Below are 18,091 nucleotides of genomic sequence, written 5' to 3' on the forward strand. Positions count from 1 at the left end.
AACTTCATTCTGAACTTCATTCATCTGGCACAGAACTAAAGTGCTGTATGTAGTTTTAAGTCTATCATTAGCTAAACTTCAGGATACCTCAACTTAAATATACCAGTAGTATGGGTAGTGTGAGATAAGACTCTGGAGTGCCTTGTAAAGAGACCAGAGAAATAGTCTGAATCTGGACAGGCTTGGACTTAACTTCATTCCTGTTAAATCTGAAGTGGCTCCTTGGATCTCAGTTTCATAAGGGATTGGTTTATACAGTACCCTGAGAATGCATGGAGCCAACTTAGATCTGGCACTTCATCTCATCGCTTGAAAGAGAGAGAATTGGCGTCAAGGTCAGCGTTTGCATTGTTGCAGTGGGGCCAGTTCAGATTCAACAGGGTCAGAGATGAGCCAGAGCTGGTAGGTCCTGCTTATTTTGTACAGATCCATACAAATGTCTGCTTGATCTTCTCACAGCTTTCAGATCTGGGACCCTGACACAAGCACATCTGATCTTGCTTTATTTTGCAGCTGTTTTGAGGCCAGTGAGCTAACTAGTTTTGGATTCCACACTGAAAAACACAGCTCTCCTTGTGTTGAACAGAGCTGGCCTATCTAATTCTATATATTTAGTATGGCTCAACCACAGGCTGGAGAAATAGCCCATGCAAACATGACTTCTTTAAATAGAAAAGGCTCGCAGTTTTTCTTAATATTTTGCAACACTAAAGTTGTGAAGACATCTGTGTAAAGATCTCTTAGTATCAAAATTCTTGTAGCTTACTGCAGTTTTGAGATAGCAATTCTAGTTAAAATAGGTGTTTCAGGCAGCCTTTCATGAAGTGTCAGTTTGGTTCAGTGTTTCAAAGTTATTTCAGTTTAGAATTGAAGTCAGTTTGTGTTTCTTCTAGGCAAAAAATGGTCTCCAGGTGGATGTTTGTTCGTCTGCTGAAGATGTTGATGAGGACAAAGTATGTTTATGCTTAACTGTCTCTATTCCTCAAATAATTTCACAGATCAATTATTCTTACTGCTTTTTTTAATCATATAAATCTGGTATCTGTAAGCAGCCCATTTCTTAGTGTTTATAAATTTTTTTGTTGTCGTTTATTCCTGTTAACACTGCAAAGCTGCTACCAGCGAGAAGACTGAGTTTGCATTTCTTGTAAAACATAGATTGTCATCTTTCAAGAAGCACATTCAGATCACCAAAGATAGTATTGAATTAAAGACTCTTTTCTGCTTACTGTTGATGACCTGAATGTGGAACGAGTTTTACTTAAGGACTAATTAAAAATCTAAAAACGACAAAGTTTATGTTGGATGTTTTGTAACCAGAGTGGAACACTTGTTCTGAATATGTTTTTTATTGGGTTTGCTCTCTGGCCATCCTCTATATTCTCAGCTCAAAGCACTGAGAATGTAGTGACTCATTGAATTAAGCAGTAAGGACAGTAAGTTCTGTAAATAAAGAGAGCTAGTGCTTAACTACTTTTAGCTATGAATATTTTATTTTTTTTAAAGTGATGGAATAAGTTCTTATTTCTTTTAAAGAGAAGGCAGATATTCTGAGTTGGGACACATGGCAGTTGAGGTGCTGAGCATCAAAGACTATGTGTTCTGAATATTAGATGTTAGGGACTAAAATATCTTCCTTTCCTCTTCAAGTTCATTTTGAAAATCACTAAAGCATCATTGTGTTCAAGGGGAAGGGTTGTGTTTAAAGTGGTGTATTTTTTTGCTGTTCAGCTTTCTCCAACCAAGGGAAAGATACAGCTGGTGTTCTAACTAGAATGTTGAATGCTTTCCTAAATGGACATAGTACGAGTCAGTGCTTTCTTCTTGAGCCTCTGTCGCTCCCTTTGGAAGGAAAGGAAGTGCAAATCTGCATATCACTTGTTACAGTTCCTTTAGTATGGAAGAGTCCTGCATGAAGATCTGGAGCTAAACTCAGGGCTTTACTTGGGGTTCATATTGACTGAGCAGAATTTTCTCACTCAATGTGTTTAGCAAATCAGTCAGAGAAACTGCTGAGTAGCTATTGCCAAAGAAATTACAAGAAGCAGTTGGGAATATTCCTAATTTGTATCAGAGGTCATTTAGGAGTGGCAATAAAATCACTAGAAGGTAATAATACAGGTGCTTCTTAGTTTCTCTTGATAATGACATATCTGGCTTGAAGTTTTAAAGCTAGCATGCTGATGCTAGCTTTACTTAAGGTAAACCTTTTCAGATAATGAAATACTCATTTATGATGTACTTGATAGTTGTGTCTGAACAATGCATGATCTCTGATAATTGGTTCTGATGCTCCGTTCTAGGAGTAGCTTTGTAGTGTTCCTCAGCCTTATGTCTCCTTAAAAATGAACTGCTAGTATGTAGACTTCCGATTTTGAGAAACAAAGGAGACTCTTTGAGGCAGGAGCTGTAACTTAATCTTTGGAAAAACAAACAAGAAATTGCACTGTATTCCTTGTTTTCCTAGGACAAGGATGAGACTGAAACTATTAAACTGGTACAGGACTCAGAAACGTATGATGGTAATGAAGTTCCTGAAAATATTAGATCTGATGCTTCTGATCAAGAGGAAGATGAGGAAAGTGAAAGAGGTCCAGTGTCAATAAGTAAGCTCTTTTTCTAACTTGTTATTTAATACTTTCACTGTAGTTTTGACCAACTAATTTTATAACAGAACTTATTTGAAGTACAGCTGTGTAATACTCTCACAAATTTTCTAGTTGATTCTTTTCCAGTGAAAACTGATTTCGAGTCATGTGCCTACTAGCATCTTGTTAAGGCTTACACCTTACAGTTAGAAGAGCTTTTGCTCTTTCCTTTAATCAGTGGATCTGTAGAAAGTTATGCTGGGATCAGATTCATGGTTTGTTAGTTACATATCCTATCTCAGCTAAGTTAGGTTTCTCAAGCTTCGAACCGACTGATGTGAAAGCTGCTGAAATTTGTGCAGTTCTTCAGTTAAACGCTGATCTTTGAATATGCTTTTACTTAGGCTTATGTACTTTTAATAATTCTTTTTATCCTATTTGTCTTCTCATAACAACTATTCCTGGCTTAGTTTCTCTTATATTTACGTTCTTCACACAGACTTGTTTAATAACTTAACTATTTCACACCACCCCACTGGTAGTAGTTGGTTCCACCACACAGTAATACGGTTCATGTGGAGAAAGGGATCCTTGAAAGTAAGTCATCACCATTTCATTTTCCAAGAAAGTTCTCAAGTAAGAGTCATAACTGATCATTGCAGTAACTTCTTGGATACGCTTTCTTCCAAAAGGGATTTGGATTTTGCAGCCTGACTTTTACTCTGTCACATGCCTCCGGAAGAGTTCTTGCAAAAATCCAACGAATTACATCAATAGGTAAATCTAATCTGAAGGTTTTTCGACATTGATTTACTTCAGGTTTATCGAAAGCAGAAACGCAAGCTCTGACTAATTATGGAAGTGGAGAAGATGAGAACGAAGATGAAGAAATAGAGTTTGAAGAAGGACCTGTTGATGTGCAGACATCACTACAAGCCAGTAGTGAAACTACAACTGAAAACCAACAGGTATCACCAAAGTTTTAAAAACAGGAAGTAAAACAAGCCAGTGCATAACTTTACATAACTTACCTTTTAGACAAATATTTGTATATAAAATTGCAGTTTTTCTTGTTGCACTGTTTTCGGGCTAACAAAAATACAGGAAGGATACAAGAAATCATAGGAAAGCAATAGCTGCTAGAAATAAAATTTCTTCTATTCATTCCCCACCTGAATTTGTTATTGGTGTAGTTAATGCTGAAATGAACCATTAATAAACTAATGTTTCTGTTAGACTACAATTATTGTTTGTTTCTAAAAACTTTCTGATATAACCTCTATTCTCTAAAGTTGAAAGAGAAACAAAGCTAAATAGAGAATGACAGATACTTTACAAAAATTTTCTTGGGGGTTTAGTTACAAGATTTTTTTCCAAAAAAATGCTATAAACTTGCTATCAGAGATGGAAATTGTTAAAAAGCTGCAGCAGAAAAGTTGATAAACTTTCAAGAATCAAGCCTTAAACTGTTAACTGGTTCTTTCTTTGTGCTTGTTGATATGAAATTCTAATTGGACTTTCTTTTGCAGAAGCCACTGACTCTTGTATTCCATATTCCAGCCTGTCTTTGATTTGTCTTTATTAATATACATAATACCTTTTCCTAGAATTGTGGTGAAATGTTTGTTACATTTAGGCAAGGATGTAACTGGAATATTTCATGCTTTAAGGCAAAATCAAGATTTTTTTTCAATGGGATCAGAGTGTTTACCTAGATATTATTAGAGTGAAAATGAAATTAAGTGCTTGGATAAAACACACACATCATTATTAACAATTTTTTGAACTATGGATCACCAGCTAATGAATAAACATTAGAACTTGTTAATTTTATTGCAAACTAATTAACACAGAAGCATGGGACAAGGGTACAGTGTACTTCTGGCTAGAATGGGAGAGTAAACTAGACAATGAGTTGTGAAACTGATTAGTAGAGTTTCTTCTAACTGCTTTTCTCCTTCCCCAATAGACTTTTAACCAAGAATTGAATAAGACAAAAGACAGTGAGACTTTGTCATCTGAACAAGAATCTGTTAAAGGTAAAACCCAATTAAAATTTGCGTGGTAATTAAGAGATTAACCCTTCTTCGTAAGTTGACATACTGTGAGAATTTTCTTGCACAGACTTTGTGATACACGTAACGAAGAGGAAGATGATCAAACTTGCCACAGTTTACTGGGCTGTTTTAATTATCTTTATCTGATTTTAATATATCTGTATTGATATAGAGATGGCAAACCTTTTAAAAAGAACATAAAATAATCTTATATATTTGATGCTTGACAATAGCATGAATGTCAGTTGTGATTGAAGCCATTTGCACACCATTGTAGCTAGATGATTTATTTGAGACTATTATAATGTTTTGATGTTTGGATTTGTCTATTATCTTTCTCCCGCTACTACCTTTTGTTGGCAATTGAAATCACTTTAAAATATCAAGATGTATTTGTGTGACTAATACTGTATTCCATCACCTTTCCAGTGGGATGGTGGGTTGGATATTAGTCATGATTTAATAATGTAGGAATTTATTCTGTGAAACTTGGCTAGGGTTTTGTATAAGAGTTAACTCTTACACAAAAGATTAAGAACGGAGAAGTCATTTATTGTCAAAAGTCAGAAACATTACCAGGTGGTATGAATGTTACTTCTAATATAACTGTTGTGACCTTCTTTTCCTGTGTCTATCTCTTGCAACTACTGTTTTTGTATTTAAAACTAAAGCATAAAATTCTAGAAGCTGGGCTTTTTGTTTGTTTTTGTTTTTAAGCTATATCAAATCAGACATTTAATTAGATATTGTGTCTTGTGATAATTACTGATACTTTACAAGTCTGTGGAACTCTGTGTGCAAGCAAATGATGTTGTATTTCTATCAGTTGATCTGAGAGACTTTCACTGATCTGAATTTACTTTCATTGCTGATTTGCAACTTTGAATCATAATTTGTAAAAATAATCTTCTGGGTTATGCTCAAATCTTTTATTATTTCTACCTAATTAAAATGTAACTTTGTGGTTTTAGGTGAACAAGATATGGCTACTGTTTTACCTCATTACCTCAATGTCTTGGAGAACACGCCACCTTTAACAGTCAATACCACTGAGTCCTTTATAACAAATATGAAAACAGAAGAATCAAGCTCATCTTTACTAGTAAATGAAACTCAAACGCTAGATACAGTGTGTGTAGGAAGCAAATCATCTACTGGAAGTTCTGAAAGCTCCATGGCTGGCAGCCCTGATACAGAGTCACCGGTGTTAGTGAATGAATATGTGCGTATATTTCAGTTAAGATGCATTCGAGAGAAATGATGGATTTTCTTCTATATCAGTCTTATGCCTAGTTTCTAGATTTGCTCAATTTTCATCTATTAATTTGATATGGGCATTGTTTTTCAATGTACTTATTTAATGGTCAAAAACTCTGGTTTTGGAGTGGAAGATAAACCAAAGTAGTGCTATTTTCTTATGTCATTAATTTTATTAACAGGAAGCTGGTTCTGGAAATGTAAGTCAAAAATCTGATGAAGATGACTTTGTGAAAGTTGAAGACTTGCCCCTTAAACTTACAGTGTATTCAGAGGTATTTTGCTTATTGTTTGTGGGGTTGTTGATTGGAAGCACACACTATAAATGTCTTAATTATCTAGACAATTTAAGAGTTATCTAGAATTCTGAGTTTGGCTTTATCTATTTACAAAGGCGGATCTAATGAAGAAAATGGCAACAGAGGCCCAAACCAGCAGTTTGTGTGATGAATTACTGGATGGTGGTGTAGCTCAAGATCAAGAATTAGTAGGAGATGCCCAGACTCTGAAAGAACCTGGTAAAGATTATTTTATTTTCTAAATCATGTATACCTATTGGGAAAATATCCTAAGATGGCTTAGAGTTTAAATATCTTATCTCTGACTAAAGGAAGAAATTATAGTGATGCTGAAAAAGTATTCTTTTTCATTATCTTGCATTAGAAAATGATGTATTGATATGAAGGGATTTTGCTTTTTGTGTCCCTTCTGGTTATTTCTGTTAGAAGGTTCTGTGACTAATAAATGGAAATTGTAAAAACTAACGTATTTTAAATGTATGGTATAACTTATTGGCTATGGAACGTATAATGGAGTAATATTTTCATTTTTTGTTACAAGAGCATGGATTTAATAATATTACAAACGTAAGTTGCTAGTATCTGACTGATTTAATAACATTCCGTGTAACTTGCTGACACACTGCTCAGTGTTTAAGTTTATAATCGAAAAAATGTCAAGAGACTTCAGAATAGTAAGATACCTCTTTGGGGAAAAGACAAAATGATTTTTGAAAGTTTTTTGATACAAAGCATACCATGAGATTGAAAATCTCAGTGTGGAGCACTAAAGCAGTAAAGATTTCCACTCACTTTCATGAAATAGTATTTCTGCAGCTACAAAAACTTGATGATGATATAGGTCAATGAAAATAATTTCTTTTTCATGTAATGTTGATATTGTTACATGTTACAGTACAAGAGGCTTCTGCTGTACTTCTAGGCAGGTAGAGTTCCCTGGTGGAGGGGTATGGCAAGAGTGTGTATAAATGCATCAACTGAGTGTTCTGACAGTAGTGGTTACTACTATTGTCAGCATAGCTATGCCAACCCCCCAAACAATATAAGCTGACAAAGACACTGTTTTCTTTATGCAGGTGTAGTGATAGCAGACGATTTTTTAGAATAGAGTGTGAGGGAAGATGCATCTGCCCCTCTGTTTCTTTCCTTACCATCACTGTTCTGCTTGTCATAGCTATGCTAGCAGAAATCTGACCAGTGCATACTGATGCAGATGCCTGGTGGGACCAGTCTGCCTATGAATGCCATACCGTGCAAAGTCTGAAATTAATACTTAAAATGAAATATTCTTTTCTGTGCCCATGGAGTGGCTGTACCTGTTCAAGTAAGCTATGGCTCAAAATACTTGTGAAAGAAAGGTGAGGATGAAGTATTTCAACAAGGTGTTTTCAGGGATGCTTATAAACAGTTGGAATGTGGTCAAGAGCTGTATTTGATGCCTTGTGGCTGCTAGACAATAATGAGTATACTCTTATTTTTACAGAAACTGTTGGAGCTCAAAGTGCATGAGAATAATCTGCAGATATCTGCATATATATACTCTGTGTATACAAATGCATATAGAAGATCAGCACTAACTTACCAGAATTCTGAATGTGTATAAAAATGTAAATTAGTTTTTGTCACACTGCCTCTTAGGATAGCTATACTAACTTCTGCCTGTGGCAGTTTAAACAGCTGGAACTGAGTCCTCTCCTTTTCAGTTTCACTGCATTGTTCTTCTGTCTTAATCTTTTTTTATTTTTTATTGTGACTTGTTTAGTAATTTTAAAATTGTTCAAAATTGTAGTTTTAAATAAAGTTTGGACTTGTCTGTAAATTTGTCTTTTGAAAAATGTTCCTCTGGCTTACAAAACAGTATACAGAACTTATTGTTGGAAATTCACTCACTTTAGCATTATCATTTTAGCAGATTTTTTTTAGTGTTTAACTGTTTGCTGCTCCAGTTCAAAGAAATACTAATTTTTGCAGGACAAGAAGAAATTTAGTGGGGGCGGGGGAGAAGTTTCATCTTTTACAAATACAGCCTGTACACATGGTACCTACCTACACAATGTCTGATAGCATAAGTATTACTGGCATGTAAAAAATGTTGCTGTTCATTGCCTGTGGAATTTTGCTCAGATAAATGTGCTGATTGGAATGAAGTAAATCCACCTTTTTTGTAAATGACTTTAGAAACCATCCCTATTTTTCTGTATTTCTTTTATACCGAAAAGGCATAAAACTATCTTAAAATTTTACTATCCTTTTGCATGTAACACTTAAAATTGCTGCAAATGAAAAATTAGAATTTGCTCCCAAAGTATCTGACTTTGTGAAGGGTTTTCATGTAGAAAGGAAGAAATATGGGAAAATATGATTAAAGTTACTGTTTAACAAAGTCAAACAAAGCTGGTTAAAGTCAGAACCTAATGAACTCATAGCAAAGGCCTAATTAGGGTTGTAGAAAACTAGATTAGGAATCTTGAAATAGAATTAACTTTTTTCTTCACTTTTCTGTATTCTTGCTGGGATCAGAGTTGCAAATGCTAAGTGGTAGAATTGAGCTAGAAATAGATTATTCGGTATATCTGCTACAATATAGAACCCATGTTTACCCTACAGGAAAACAAGGATCCATCTTCCCCCCCCCCCCCCCCCCCCCCCCAAAGTAGTTTAAAAAGCTGGGATCTTAAATTCAGAATTGTCTTTCTTTTGGGTTAGTGTGCTAATATGGCTGTAGGGTGTGAGAGGCATTCTAGGGACTGAATAATAGTATAAAGAAGGCCAGATATACCTGAAGAAGCCCAAAGTGTGAATAAAATGACAGAGTTTTGACTGTTGCTGTTTATTCATGTGCTTTTGAGGTTGTGTGGTTCACTATAGTTCAGAGAATATAACTTTTTTTTTTTTTAAGGGTTTCTGGTTGGTGTGTTTTTAGTTTTATGAGTCTTCCTGAGTCTAACAAGTAAATTGTGAAATGGCAGATTGGAGATGAGAGGTCTGATTGTAAGGGCAAATCTGTATCTAAAGGTGTAAAGACAAGCTAGTTGCCATTCAAGTTGTAAATTCATGATGATACTGCATGCAGAAAAAACACTTTGGAGGGCAGAGAAAATACAATTGGACAAAGGCAAACCTGTGAAGATGATGGAAAAAAAATTAAAGCTTTTAATCACTAATTTGGACCAAGAATGATTCAGTAGACCCAAAAGAGGACCCTTTCATGAAGCAGAACAGTAAGCTATAGAATTTGTGCATACTTGAGACAGAAACCTAGTTTATATGAGACATCATTAAACTGTAAGCTCAAGAAATAGTAACACAAAAAATTACCTTGCAAGAGTTCACTAATAGTTGGTGTATGTGAATGATGAGTTGTAACAGTTTTTACCTACCTACAGTGAAGAACTTTGGTGATGTCAGAAGGTAGATGGTGGCAAAGCAAAAACTGACTGCATTTCAGCAGTATATGACTGGATGCTGTAAAGGTTATGAACATTCACTGAGTCAAAGGGGTAGTGCTGGTGAACTACTGGTTTACTTTGATGTGTGATCAAATTATACAGTTGAAGAAATATGCATAAAATCCATTATAACTTTGAGGAATGAAAAATGTGTGCGATGGTAATGTTTGGCTGTGTTAGCAGATGGTATGAAAATGCTGTAATATGTGATCTTAAAGCATAATGTTATTACCAAGAAACATCTGGTAGCTGGAATAACTGTTAGATGTCAAAATCAAGAAGGGATATTTAGACCTAATGAAGGATTGACTGATCATCATTTGGAAAATGACTGGCTGTGCAGTTAAGGAAAAGAAGAATGTTCATCCTAGACGCATTCAAACACTAGTGAAAAATACTAGAGAAATACTAGAGAAATACCAGAATGCTATCTGAGAAATGAATACTGATCTTGCCACATCAGCAGGAATGATATCACTGTTGCAGGTGTTTGATGAAGCAAGCTCTTTGAAAGAGAAATTTTTTCTATTCAGGATCGCTCTTGCTGTAACCTCTTCAGGGTGAATAAAGAAGCCTGGTGTAACACCAAACAGTGTTTGCAACTAAGGAGTTTAAGAAATGCTGTGTTTCAAATACCATGGATGGAACTGAAGAATTGTTTATATTTGAAGATGCTAAGAACAGTAAAGATGCTAAAAGTGAGGAAGAAGTTGAAGGTAAAGAGTGACAGCTGTAGAAGTTAGGAAGAGATGGGGGGAGAAGAACAGGCAACAGTAATCAGGTAGACTAACTTCAGACAAATCATTAATGAAAAGTTTATATCTTTATTTTATACTGATTACAGGCTATATAACCCACCAATCCCACAAGTCATATACAAAAACTTCCTTCCTTCTTGTTCTGGTATCTGCTCTGTGAGCTGTTATTTAAGGAAATCTTAGTTACAAAAGGTACATTTGAAATATTAAATAGTGGAACTTGAAAACATCATATCAGGATTTTCATACAGAAATATCATTCAGCTATCTTCTTAGTTTTATTAATAACCTCTTTATTTGGGTGAGGGGGGAAGGGAAAACTCATGAAAACTTTCTACTTCTGTCACTGTTCAATTCACCAGTGTAGTAATGTATGGGCTATGCTTAAAGCTAGCCCCAACATTTAGTAAGTAGTGAGAGGCATATGAATAGGAGAATCAACATTCACTATTTTCAAACAAACAGGCTTACCTGCTTTTCATGAAAACTTTTCCATACTGGGAATAGTACTCCATGGCAAGTTAGATAGTTTTTTCTGACCTTCTTACACCTCTGACACTAAGAATCTGCTTAACTTGATCTCTCTGTGCTGATCCATCTGCCATTGTTATTTCTTTGGTCACACTTTGCCTCTATGCCATCTTCTATTCTGTTTCATTATTCCATGCTCAAATAGTGGATTTGCTAAGGAAGTTGTGCTATATATGTTATAGTTATGCCAGTCCTTCTACTCATGTAGAGTTTGGTTTAAATTTTACAGCCAGGGTAGCTTCAACTAGAATATTTTCAGCAGTGGTAGGGTTTTGCTTAAAATGATCACAGGAGAGCATATGACTGAACAACTTATCAAATACATACCAATATAAGAGAATGTCCATGAAGCTGGCTTAATACTTGAGCTCATCTGATATGAGATGCAAGGTCCTAAGCATGCTTTTGTGCCTGATAAATTGCTTGCTTTCTAACCTGTCTGGTCCAGAGTGAAGAGTAGGCTGTCCAATATGCACATACTAAAGCAGCTGTGGGAAGCACTACCTGTTTGGGTGACTAAGTAGTTGTACAAGACTTTCTTATACATCACACCTGCTCTGAAGCCTTCAATATTGGGAAGAAGAAAAAAAAAAACACTGAAGTAGAAATAGATACTTTTCTGCAACCATTCAAGACTGAATTTCATTTGCACAGTTCAGTTCATCACTTTAGAACAGTTATATGCAAAGTAATAAGTAAGAAGAACTTGGATAATGAATTTCTAAGGTGAAAATTAAGCTGCCAAAGCTGATACTCTTCTATAGCTAATGTAATTTTATTAAGAGCTCTTCTTTTAGAGGGAAATTCATGTATAACACCTGTCTGTTTTCAGAGAGGTGTTTCTATTTTCACCATACAGTAGTAAGAATGTATTGGTACAGAATGAATCCAAATTATATTAGGAGTAAACTCATTTATGCTACCAGAAAAAATTGCTACTTCTGGGAGGAAGGTAGAGTAGCTGATTTCTTAAAACTAGCTTGTGACATTGCTTTGGAAGCTTTATTTTATTGGATTGTTTTCTCATTATAGTCATGGAATGATTTGTGCCTCAAAACTAATTACAGCATTCACACAACAGAAAATGCACAGTAACTTTACAGTTCAAAACAGTAGCACTGCAGCAAAAGCAACCTAGTTACCAGCTATGGGTAAAACTCAGTTTTRCTATCTTGCACAACAGCAAAGAGTACAAACAAGAATTAATTCTTCACTGATAATTTTTAAAGAACAGAAGTTAAATAAGAAAAAATTAAACTATCTCACAAGGAAGTGTCACCTATTCTATACAAGCTTGCATATTCAGTGTAATGGTATTTATTCAAAGACAGACTGGAACATTTCTTGTCCTACTTTAATGTAAGCTTCTCTCTCTTCATTTGTCATGAGAAACACAAGCTCTGGATTTTCATTAACTTCACCATATGAGTGAGGCTGGCCAGCTACCATTAAAATGGGATCTAGTGTTTCCTGTTCCTCCTCTTGTTCAAAGTTGCTGCCATCTACTTTCATTACTTCTGTTCTTGATTGCTTGGCATCTTCCTCAGATTCACTAGTGTCACTTTCTGATTCAGGTAGCTTGCTTTTGACAAGGGGAGCAGGCTCAGTGCCAGAAGATGACTTGGATTCATGGATCAGAAGAGTCTTGATGATTTCACTATCGGTGACAGTTTCTTTACCACTTTCTTCAATTTCTTCAAAAGTATGTACTCCTAATACAGAATATCAAATGTTAGAGGTATTGATAGTAACCACATCATTAACTATGTTAACCACAGCCATCCTCCATAACACAAATAAGAGGATTTTTCTACTCTGCATCTTGTTTACCCACACTTTAGAATTCTCTTAAATTGCCTGCATTTTTGAGAATTTTGTAGTAACATAGGTGTTACTTTAACATACTGTCAGAATGAGACCTTTTCAGAACATGGGGCCTAGACTGCAGCTTTAGGAATACTACCTAGTATACCTAATAGTATACTAGTCTAAAGGCTAGTTTTCAGAAACACTAAGGTTTGACAGTCACTAGTGCAGAACTGAAGAGTAACTGTATTCTAAGCCAAGCCCACTACCATTTCATACTGAAATGTATTTGCCTCTAAAACTTACCGGCAGTATTGTTGGTGGCTGCTGTTGCTCCTTCCACAGTACTCTGAGACATCCAGATAGGTTGTTCTTTAGTTACTTTTTCTCTTGTTTTCTTCTTGGGCTCAGAGTCTTGGACATCAATAACTAGATTTTGGATGTACATATTGCCAAAGGAGGAACTTTTGTTGGCCCATTTTTCAGGTCGGGTGCTAGATTCCAGCATCCTTGAACATACCTTAGGATCAAAGCTGAAGGAAATGTTACCCATTTTGGAGAGATTAAATACAAGCCTCAGTCAAACAAACAAACAAACAAGTATGTTTGGTCAGCTGCCTAAATTTAACAACTTCTGCATATTAAAACAATTATTTTCCCTGTCTCCATTATCACAGAGACACAGAGAGTGATCCTGAACCATTAGTTGTTGCACATTCTCTTCTGTAGTGCATCCCTGGGTGAAGCATGCTGACTGAGTAACATTTTCTCACAGGAAAGCCTGTGAACAATATTAGCCAAAGGAGCAGAAGTCTGGAGAACTACACACTCCTTGAAACAGAACAGGTAGCGAAAATAAAATCCTAAGTGCAAACCAGTAATTTAAAATGCCATAATACAAGCATCTTCATTAAGCAGCTTGCATTCTTATACACTAGGCAGTATAGAACAAAAAAGAAAGCGGGCTGTAAATTAGGTCTTTAACAAAGATTTTACAACTGGAAAGTTTTGGGGGGGGGGGGGGAGTTGTATTGATCAAGAGTTCTGGAGTTGCATTTATACCTTTCTGATAATTCTGGGATTTCTGTAGGCTGGGGCTCCAGCAACTCATACGGCAGAACAATATCTTCAGTCTCACGCAATAGCAGAAAGATAGGTTCAATCTGCTCATTGAATCTTGCTAGCAAAGTTTGAGCATCTCGTTTGGGAAGTGCTGAGGCATCCTCCTCTACTTCAGTGTTGCAGTAAGTGCAGCGGAAAGTCTCTGCAACATTATCCAAATTGGAAATTCCCATGTAAGGGAAGGAAAAGCTTAGCAATAACTTGTCAAGAAATCCACAGCCTGGACAATTATCAACAAGTTCTAACCGACTTCTCTAGGCTCAACATCCATTTGTTCACATCATTCAAAGGAACTCATGTTAATTGAAGGCAAGCGTAAGAAAAGAGAAGACATTTGCAAGCATAGATAGCATCTGTTAGTGATTCTTTTGAAGTTCGAAAAGACTCATTTAGAGTCAAAGCCTATAGTAAAGCCTACATTTGTGTCTCAAGGGAAGAGTTTTAAAGCATGTGTTTTACTAGAAAAAGTTATTAAATATAGAGGGATGTTTTTTTCTGACTTGACAGTTCAATAGCTTCACCTTGCAGTTTCAAGATTATCATATAAAGTATTGTTCGTTCTTCCTGGCTTTGACATCCTTTCCAGATATCATGATCCATGCATTAACATAGTAACTGCACTTAGAATAATATATTGCAGATGTGTGATGTCATTCTAACTCATTTTTATACCATACTCTCTATTTAGTTACTCCAGTCTTCAGGAAGAGAAACTCCTGAGTTCTGGTGTCATCTCTGCTATGGATTTGTTGTGTGGCCTTGGGAGGTGTCAGAACTTTTGTGTTTCCAGATTAGTACAGGAGTGACAGAAACCACTCCTCTGCTGCTGAGTTGCATTATTTTTATTACAGTAGGTGGGTGCAGAGTTTTATTAAAGCTTCATCATATCTTCCATCAGAAGAGTTGAAGATAGATATGGATTAACTAACAAATTCAAAACATGAGAGTAAAATGAGTAGTGTATTCTCATTTCCATATGAGGAAATGGAACACACAGGACTTGGTAAGTAATCTTACCCCAGGTTAGTGGCTTGTTTGTAGCAAAGCTGAGGCCAGGATCTGAATCTCAACCTTAATCTCTAATCTAATCTGAATCTTGACCTCAGTCTCAACTCTTAAATTCCAGATTATGCCTCCTCTTGCTCAGCCTGTTCTACAAACACAGCTTTTTTCTCTTACCCTTGCCTCCCAGCTTCTTATCCTGGTCCATGCCCTTGTCCCACCAGCAAACAAGAGGTATATCCTAACAAACATGCTTTCATTACAAAGTTTGCACAGGAACCACCTCCATGCTGTCCAAGTTATTCTTCAAGATAAGAGAAAGTAAGCAAATATAACCAAACATACCTGTAAATACATCAAACAGCTGGTTGACTTCCAGGTCTGTGTAAGTGCTGGAGCAAGATGGGCATTTAAAAGATGACCTGGTAGTTGAATCCCGCTCATCTGCTTCTATCTTCCGGCGTATATGATCCAGTTTGTATTTTACCACATCCACCAGCACCTTGTAATTAATGTAATAGTAATTGTGCCTTGTGCTCTTCCCATTAGGCCCTGTTTCAACTCGCATACGCAACTTGACAAATTTGTCTGCTTTGAGTGTGTTGAGGATGGTACGCAATTGCTTACGTTCATACTTGAGCAACTGTAACAAGTCATCTTCTTTGACACAGGGGTAGCGGATAAGTGCATCAAGGGCCAGCGAGTACTCTATTCCATAGAAACCACGCACCATATATTTGGCTAGACGCTTTAAGGCTGCTGGGACCTCAGTAATAATGTTTTGTTCTTCCATCAGGAGCTGAAATGCTGTCAGAAAGAGAAGTATTAGTACCACATACAAAATGGAGGCAGGCTGCGATGAGTCTTTCTTAGAGCTCAAAGGTTTATATAAAGCAGCTTGTTTACTTTGCTGCTCTTCTGTAATAATCCTCACTGAACAGATTAATATTAAATCCTTAATCTGCACCTGGGAATGGGGTGGAATATGCAGATATCAAAAGTTACCTGATCTTCAGGTATAATGATTATATCTGAAATGTTGAAGCCCTCTTGTATAAAGACCCACAGAAATTATTGAGGAAGATTGGGTTAGGACAAGTTCATAATGTTCCTCTTTACTGAAGGCAGTGTAGTTAACTTTCATGTCAAGGTCTACCCAAATTAGCTGTTTTCTTTCACAACCAGCCAAGTAAGATCTGAAGTAAACACTACATGAACTAGAAATTACAGCACAGGGCATAAATGAAGCACAAAATCTTTAGGTTAATTCACAAACAATGAAGTAGAGGAAACTTTCCTTTTGCAGCAAAGTCACAAGAGGTATTTGAGTACCTCTTGGCTTGCTGTTTGGTTTTTTTCTACTGGTTGCTGTGGTCAGACAAAGGTCCAACTGTCAGAGCACAGGATGSTGCATCTTGTCCGACATTGTCCTCACTCAGCACAGTACATCTGGGGCTGAGCCTGCTCATTCCACCACACAAAATCACCAGGGAACATTTGTAGCAGAACTTTTTGCTCTTTGGCACCCTTCTACCTTCTAGAAATAGGGCCTTTGACTCTAACCAGTTTCTAAGCCCATTAACTGGAATGTAATTATTCTACCCTAATTCAACTGTCATTACTGCTCCTTATTAGTAAGGAGTGGAAGGAGAAGAAATAATTTCTTAGATAAGTTTCAGAGAAGCTGCATCCCAATTCACTTGCTGTAATTTCCTGCAGTGATATTTGACACCACAGGCTCTAACCAGATTGCTTTGCAGTGTGCTATGCAATGTTAGGGATGAGGACAGCCCAGTGGTGATGGTGGAGCCACCAGATGAGAAAGTGGGTGGGTAGCAGGAAGGCATTTTATGGCACAGTTGCATTAGCACCACTGGTATTGGCATCCACTGCTGAGGGGCACCTTGCTCACAGCCTGCCACTTGTATTTCGTTGCTACATGGAGCTTCCAGGTGACCTTCAAGAGAAGTCCCAGTTAAAACAGACAAAAAGTATTTTGCAGCAGCACCGTAGTTAATCTGTAAGTACATTTGCACCTGACAGGGGAAGCACTATCTTTTGGTTACCTAAACCAAACATAAGCTTGCTGGTCTGGGGCTAAAGAAGACAGCTAGAAACTGAGAAGGTAATAGCACCGTATTACCATTTGGGGGAGATCTTGGCAGGGCCTAAGAGAGGGAAACTGTACCCCCTTTGATGGGAGAGGGACGGGGTGTCCTGCATGCTCTGGTAATCCTGGCAGAGAGCTGAAGTCAAGGAAGAGCAGCAAGCACTGAACAAGGACACACCAAATGCTTCATCACTCTAGGGGAGGCTGTGGCTGGCCTTGCTCCTGGAGTAGCCTCAGCTGCAGTAGGACCAGAGCCCTGGTGCACAGAGAAACCCAATCCTAAATTTCCCACAGGAAGGGTGGGGGAGCACTGGAATAGGCTGTTGGCCTATGTATTCTCTGGATGACTCCTTATCTCAGGTTTGTATTAGGTACTTGCATCTCTAAAGCAAGCAGTACTTCTGAAGCACTGGAAGTTTGGATTGCACTGAAGTGCTTCCAAACACCTTGATGTTAAAAGCTTTTCTCAGGTCAGTCTTATAACCATGTAAACTAGTCAACAAAAAGGAAAGGGAGGGGGGAAACAACACTCCCCAGGTAGTGTAAATGTTGTGAATATATCCTGAGAGTAGAGTGGAAAGCTTTTTTCCATTTCAAGAAAACAAATCCACAAGACCCACAGGCCATTTGCAGTAGAAACTTAGATAAACAGAGCTTTGATTGAATGTAGAAGGAAATGGCTTTCTTTTACTAAAAATGGCTGAATTTACCCTGACTAGAGAGCATGCATGAAAAACAAACCCATCAAGGAGTGCTACTTTAAGTTACAAGAGAGCATATGTATTCTATAGTAAAAACTATTATTTCAAACAAAAGTAAGAAGAAAAGGCATTCTCTACAGTGTTTCAGTATATCTGAGGTTGCATTTCTCCATTCCACTTTAAGTCTCCCAGTTTTACAATCACTGAGTCTGAAGAGTATGATCTGTAGTACTCTTGCAGTTCAGGAGAACTGCAGATCTTTGAAAGCTGTTATGTAGTTTTCAGTTCACAGGCAGCAGTTCTCCTTTAAGAGGAACTTTGAGGCCACCATTATCAAGAGGAGGAAGAGAAGGAAGAAGTAGCAGCAGCAACTGCTCCCTGCAGAGACAAAGTGGCTTTAAGCAGGAATCT

General features: G+C 37.0%; 2 protein-coding genes across 12 annotated transcripts in view; one reads left to right on the forward strand and one right to left on the reverse strand.

Moving 5' to 3' along the window:
- PCM1 (pericentriolar material 1) overlaps positions 1 to 8,385 on the forward strand; it is a 43,794-nt gene extending 35,409 nt beyond the window's left edge. For 8 of the 11 annotated variants that reach the window (XM_026072612.1, XM_026072610.1, XM_026072604.1 and 5 more), the window contains 8 exons: positions 894 to 953; positions 2,468 to 2,606; positions 3,408 to 3,556; positions 4,558 to 4,627; positions 5,617 to 5,867; positions 6,085 to 6,177; positions 6,297 to 6,420; positions 7,685 to 8,385. In XM_026072612.1, coding sequence (XP_025928397.1) covers positions 894 to 953; positions 2,468 to 2,606; positions 3,408 to 3,556; positions 4,558 to 4,627; positions 5,617 to 5,867; positions 6,085 to 6,177; positions 6,297 to 6,420; positions 7,685 to 7,710 — 912 coding nt within the window. In that variant the 3' untranslated portion in view covers positions 7,711 to 8,385. The remainder of the gene's footprint in view (positions 1 to 893; positions 954 to 2,467; positions 2,607 to 3,407; positions 3,557 to 4,557; positions 4,628 to 5,616; positions 5,868 to 6,084; positions 6,178 to 6,296; positions 6,421 to 7,684) is intronic. The other 3 variants (XM_026072605.1, XM_026072607.1, XM_026072617.1) reach the window with 1 other exon arrangement.
- A 2,086-nt stretch (positions 8,386 to 10,471) lies between these two features.
- On the reverse strand, positions 10,472 to 15,716 carry LOC112969371 (general transcription factor IIE subunit 1-like). Its single transcript, XM_026072618.1, has 4 exons — positions 15,215 to 15,716; positions 13,808 to 14,009; positions 13,052 to 13,278; positions 10,472 to 12,651 (listed from the first exon to the last, which is right to left on the reverse strand). Exons 1-4 carry the CDS (start codon positions 15,660 to 15,662, stop codon positions 12,257 to 12,259), a joined length of 1,272 nt encoding a protein of 423 aa, XP_025928403.1. The 5' UTR covers positions 15,663 to 15,716; the 3' UTR covers positions 10,472 to 12,256.
- Positions 15,717 to 18,091: the final 2,375 nt, after the last annotated feature.

This window comes from Apteryx rowi, unplaced genomic scaffold (genome assembly GCF_003343035.1).
Source record: "Apteryx rowi isolate R43461 unplaced genomic scaffold, aptRow1 scaffold_344, whole genome shotgun sequence".
Taxonomy (NCBI): domain Eukaryota; kingdom Metazoa; phylum Chordata; class Aves; order Apterygiformes; family Apterygidae; genus Apteryx; species Apteryx rowi.

What these genes read in the sequence shown, in the direction of transcription:
- LOC112969371 (XM_026072618.1), bottom strand. Translation starts at nt 15,662, where the DNA reads ATGGAAGAACAAAACATTATTACTGAGGTCCCAGCAGCCTTAAAGCGT. An exon ending in GCTGTTTGATGTATTTACAG is followed by an intron (nt 14,010 to 15,214) that starts GTATGTTTGGTT and finishes ATAATGTTGCAG; the next exon opens with AGACTTTCCGCTGCACTTAC. An exon ending in ATCCCAGAATTATCAGAAAG is followed by an intron (nt 13,279 to 13,807) that starts GTATAAATGCAA and finishes CATTTCCTTCAG; the next exon opens with CTTTGATCCTAAGGTATGTT.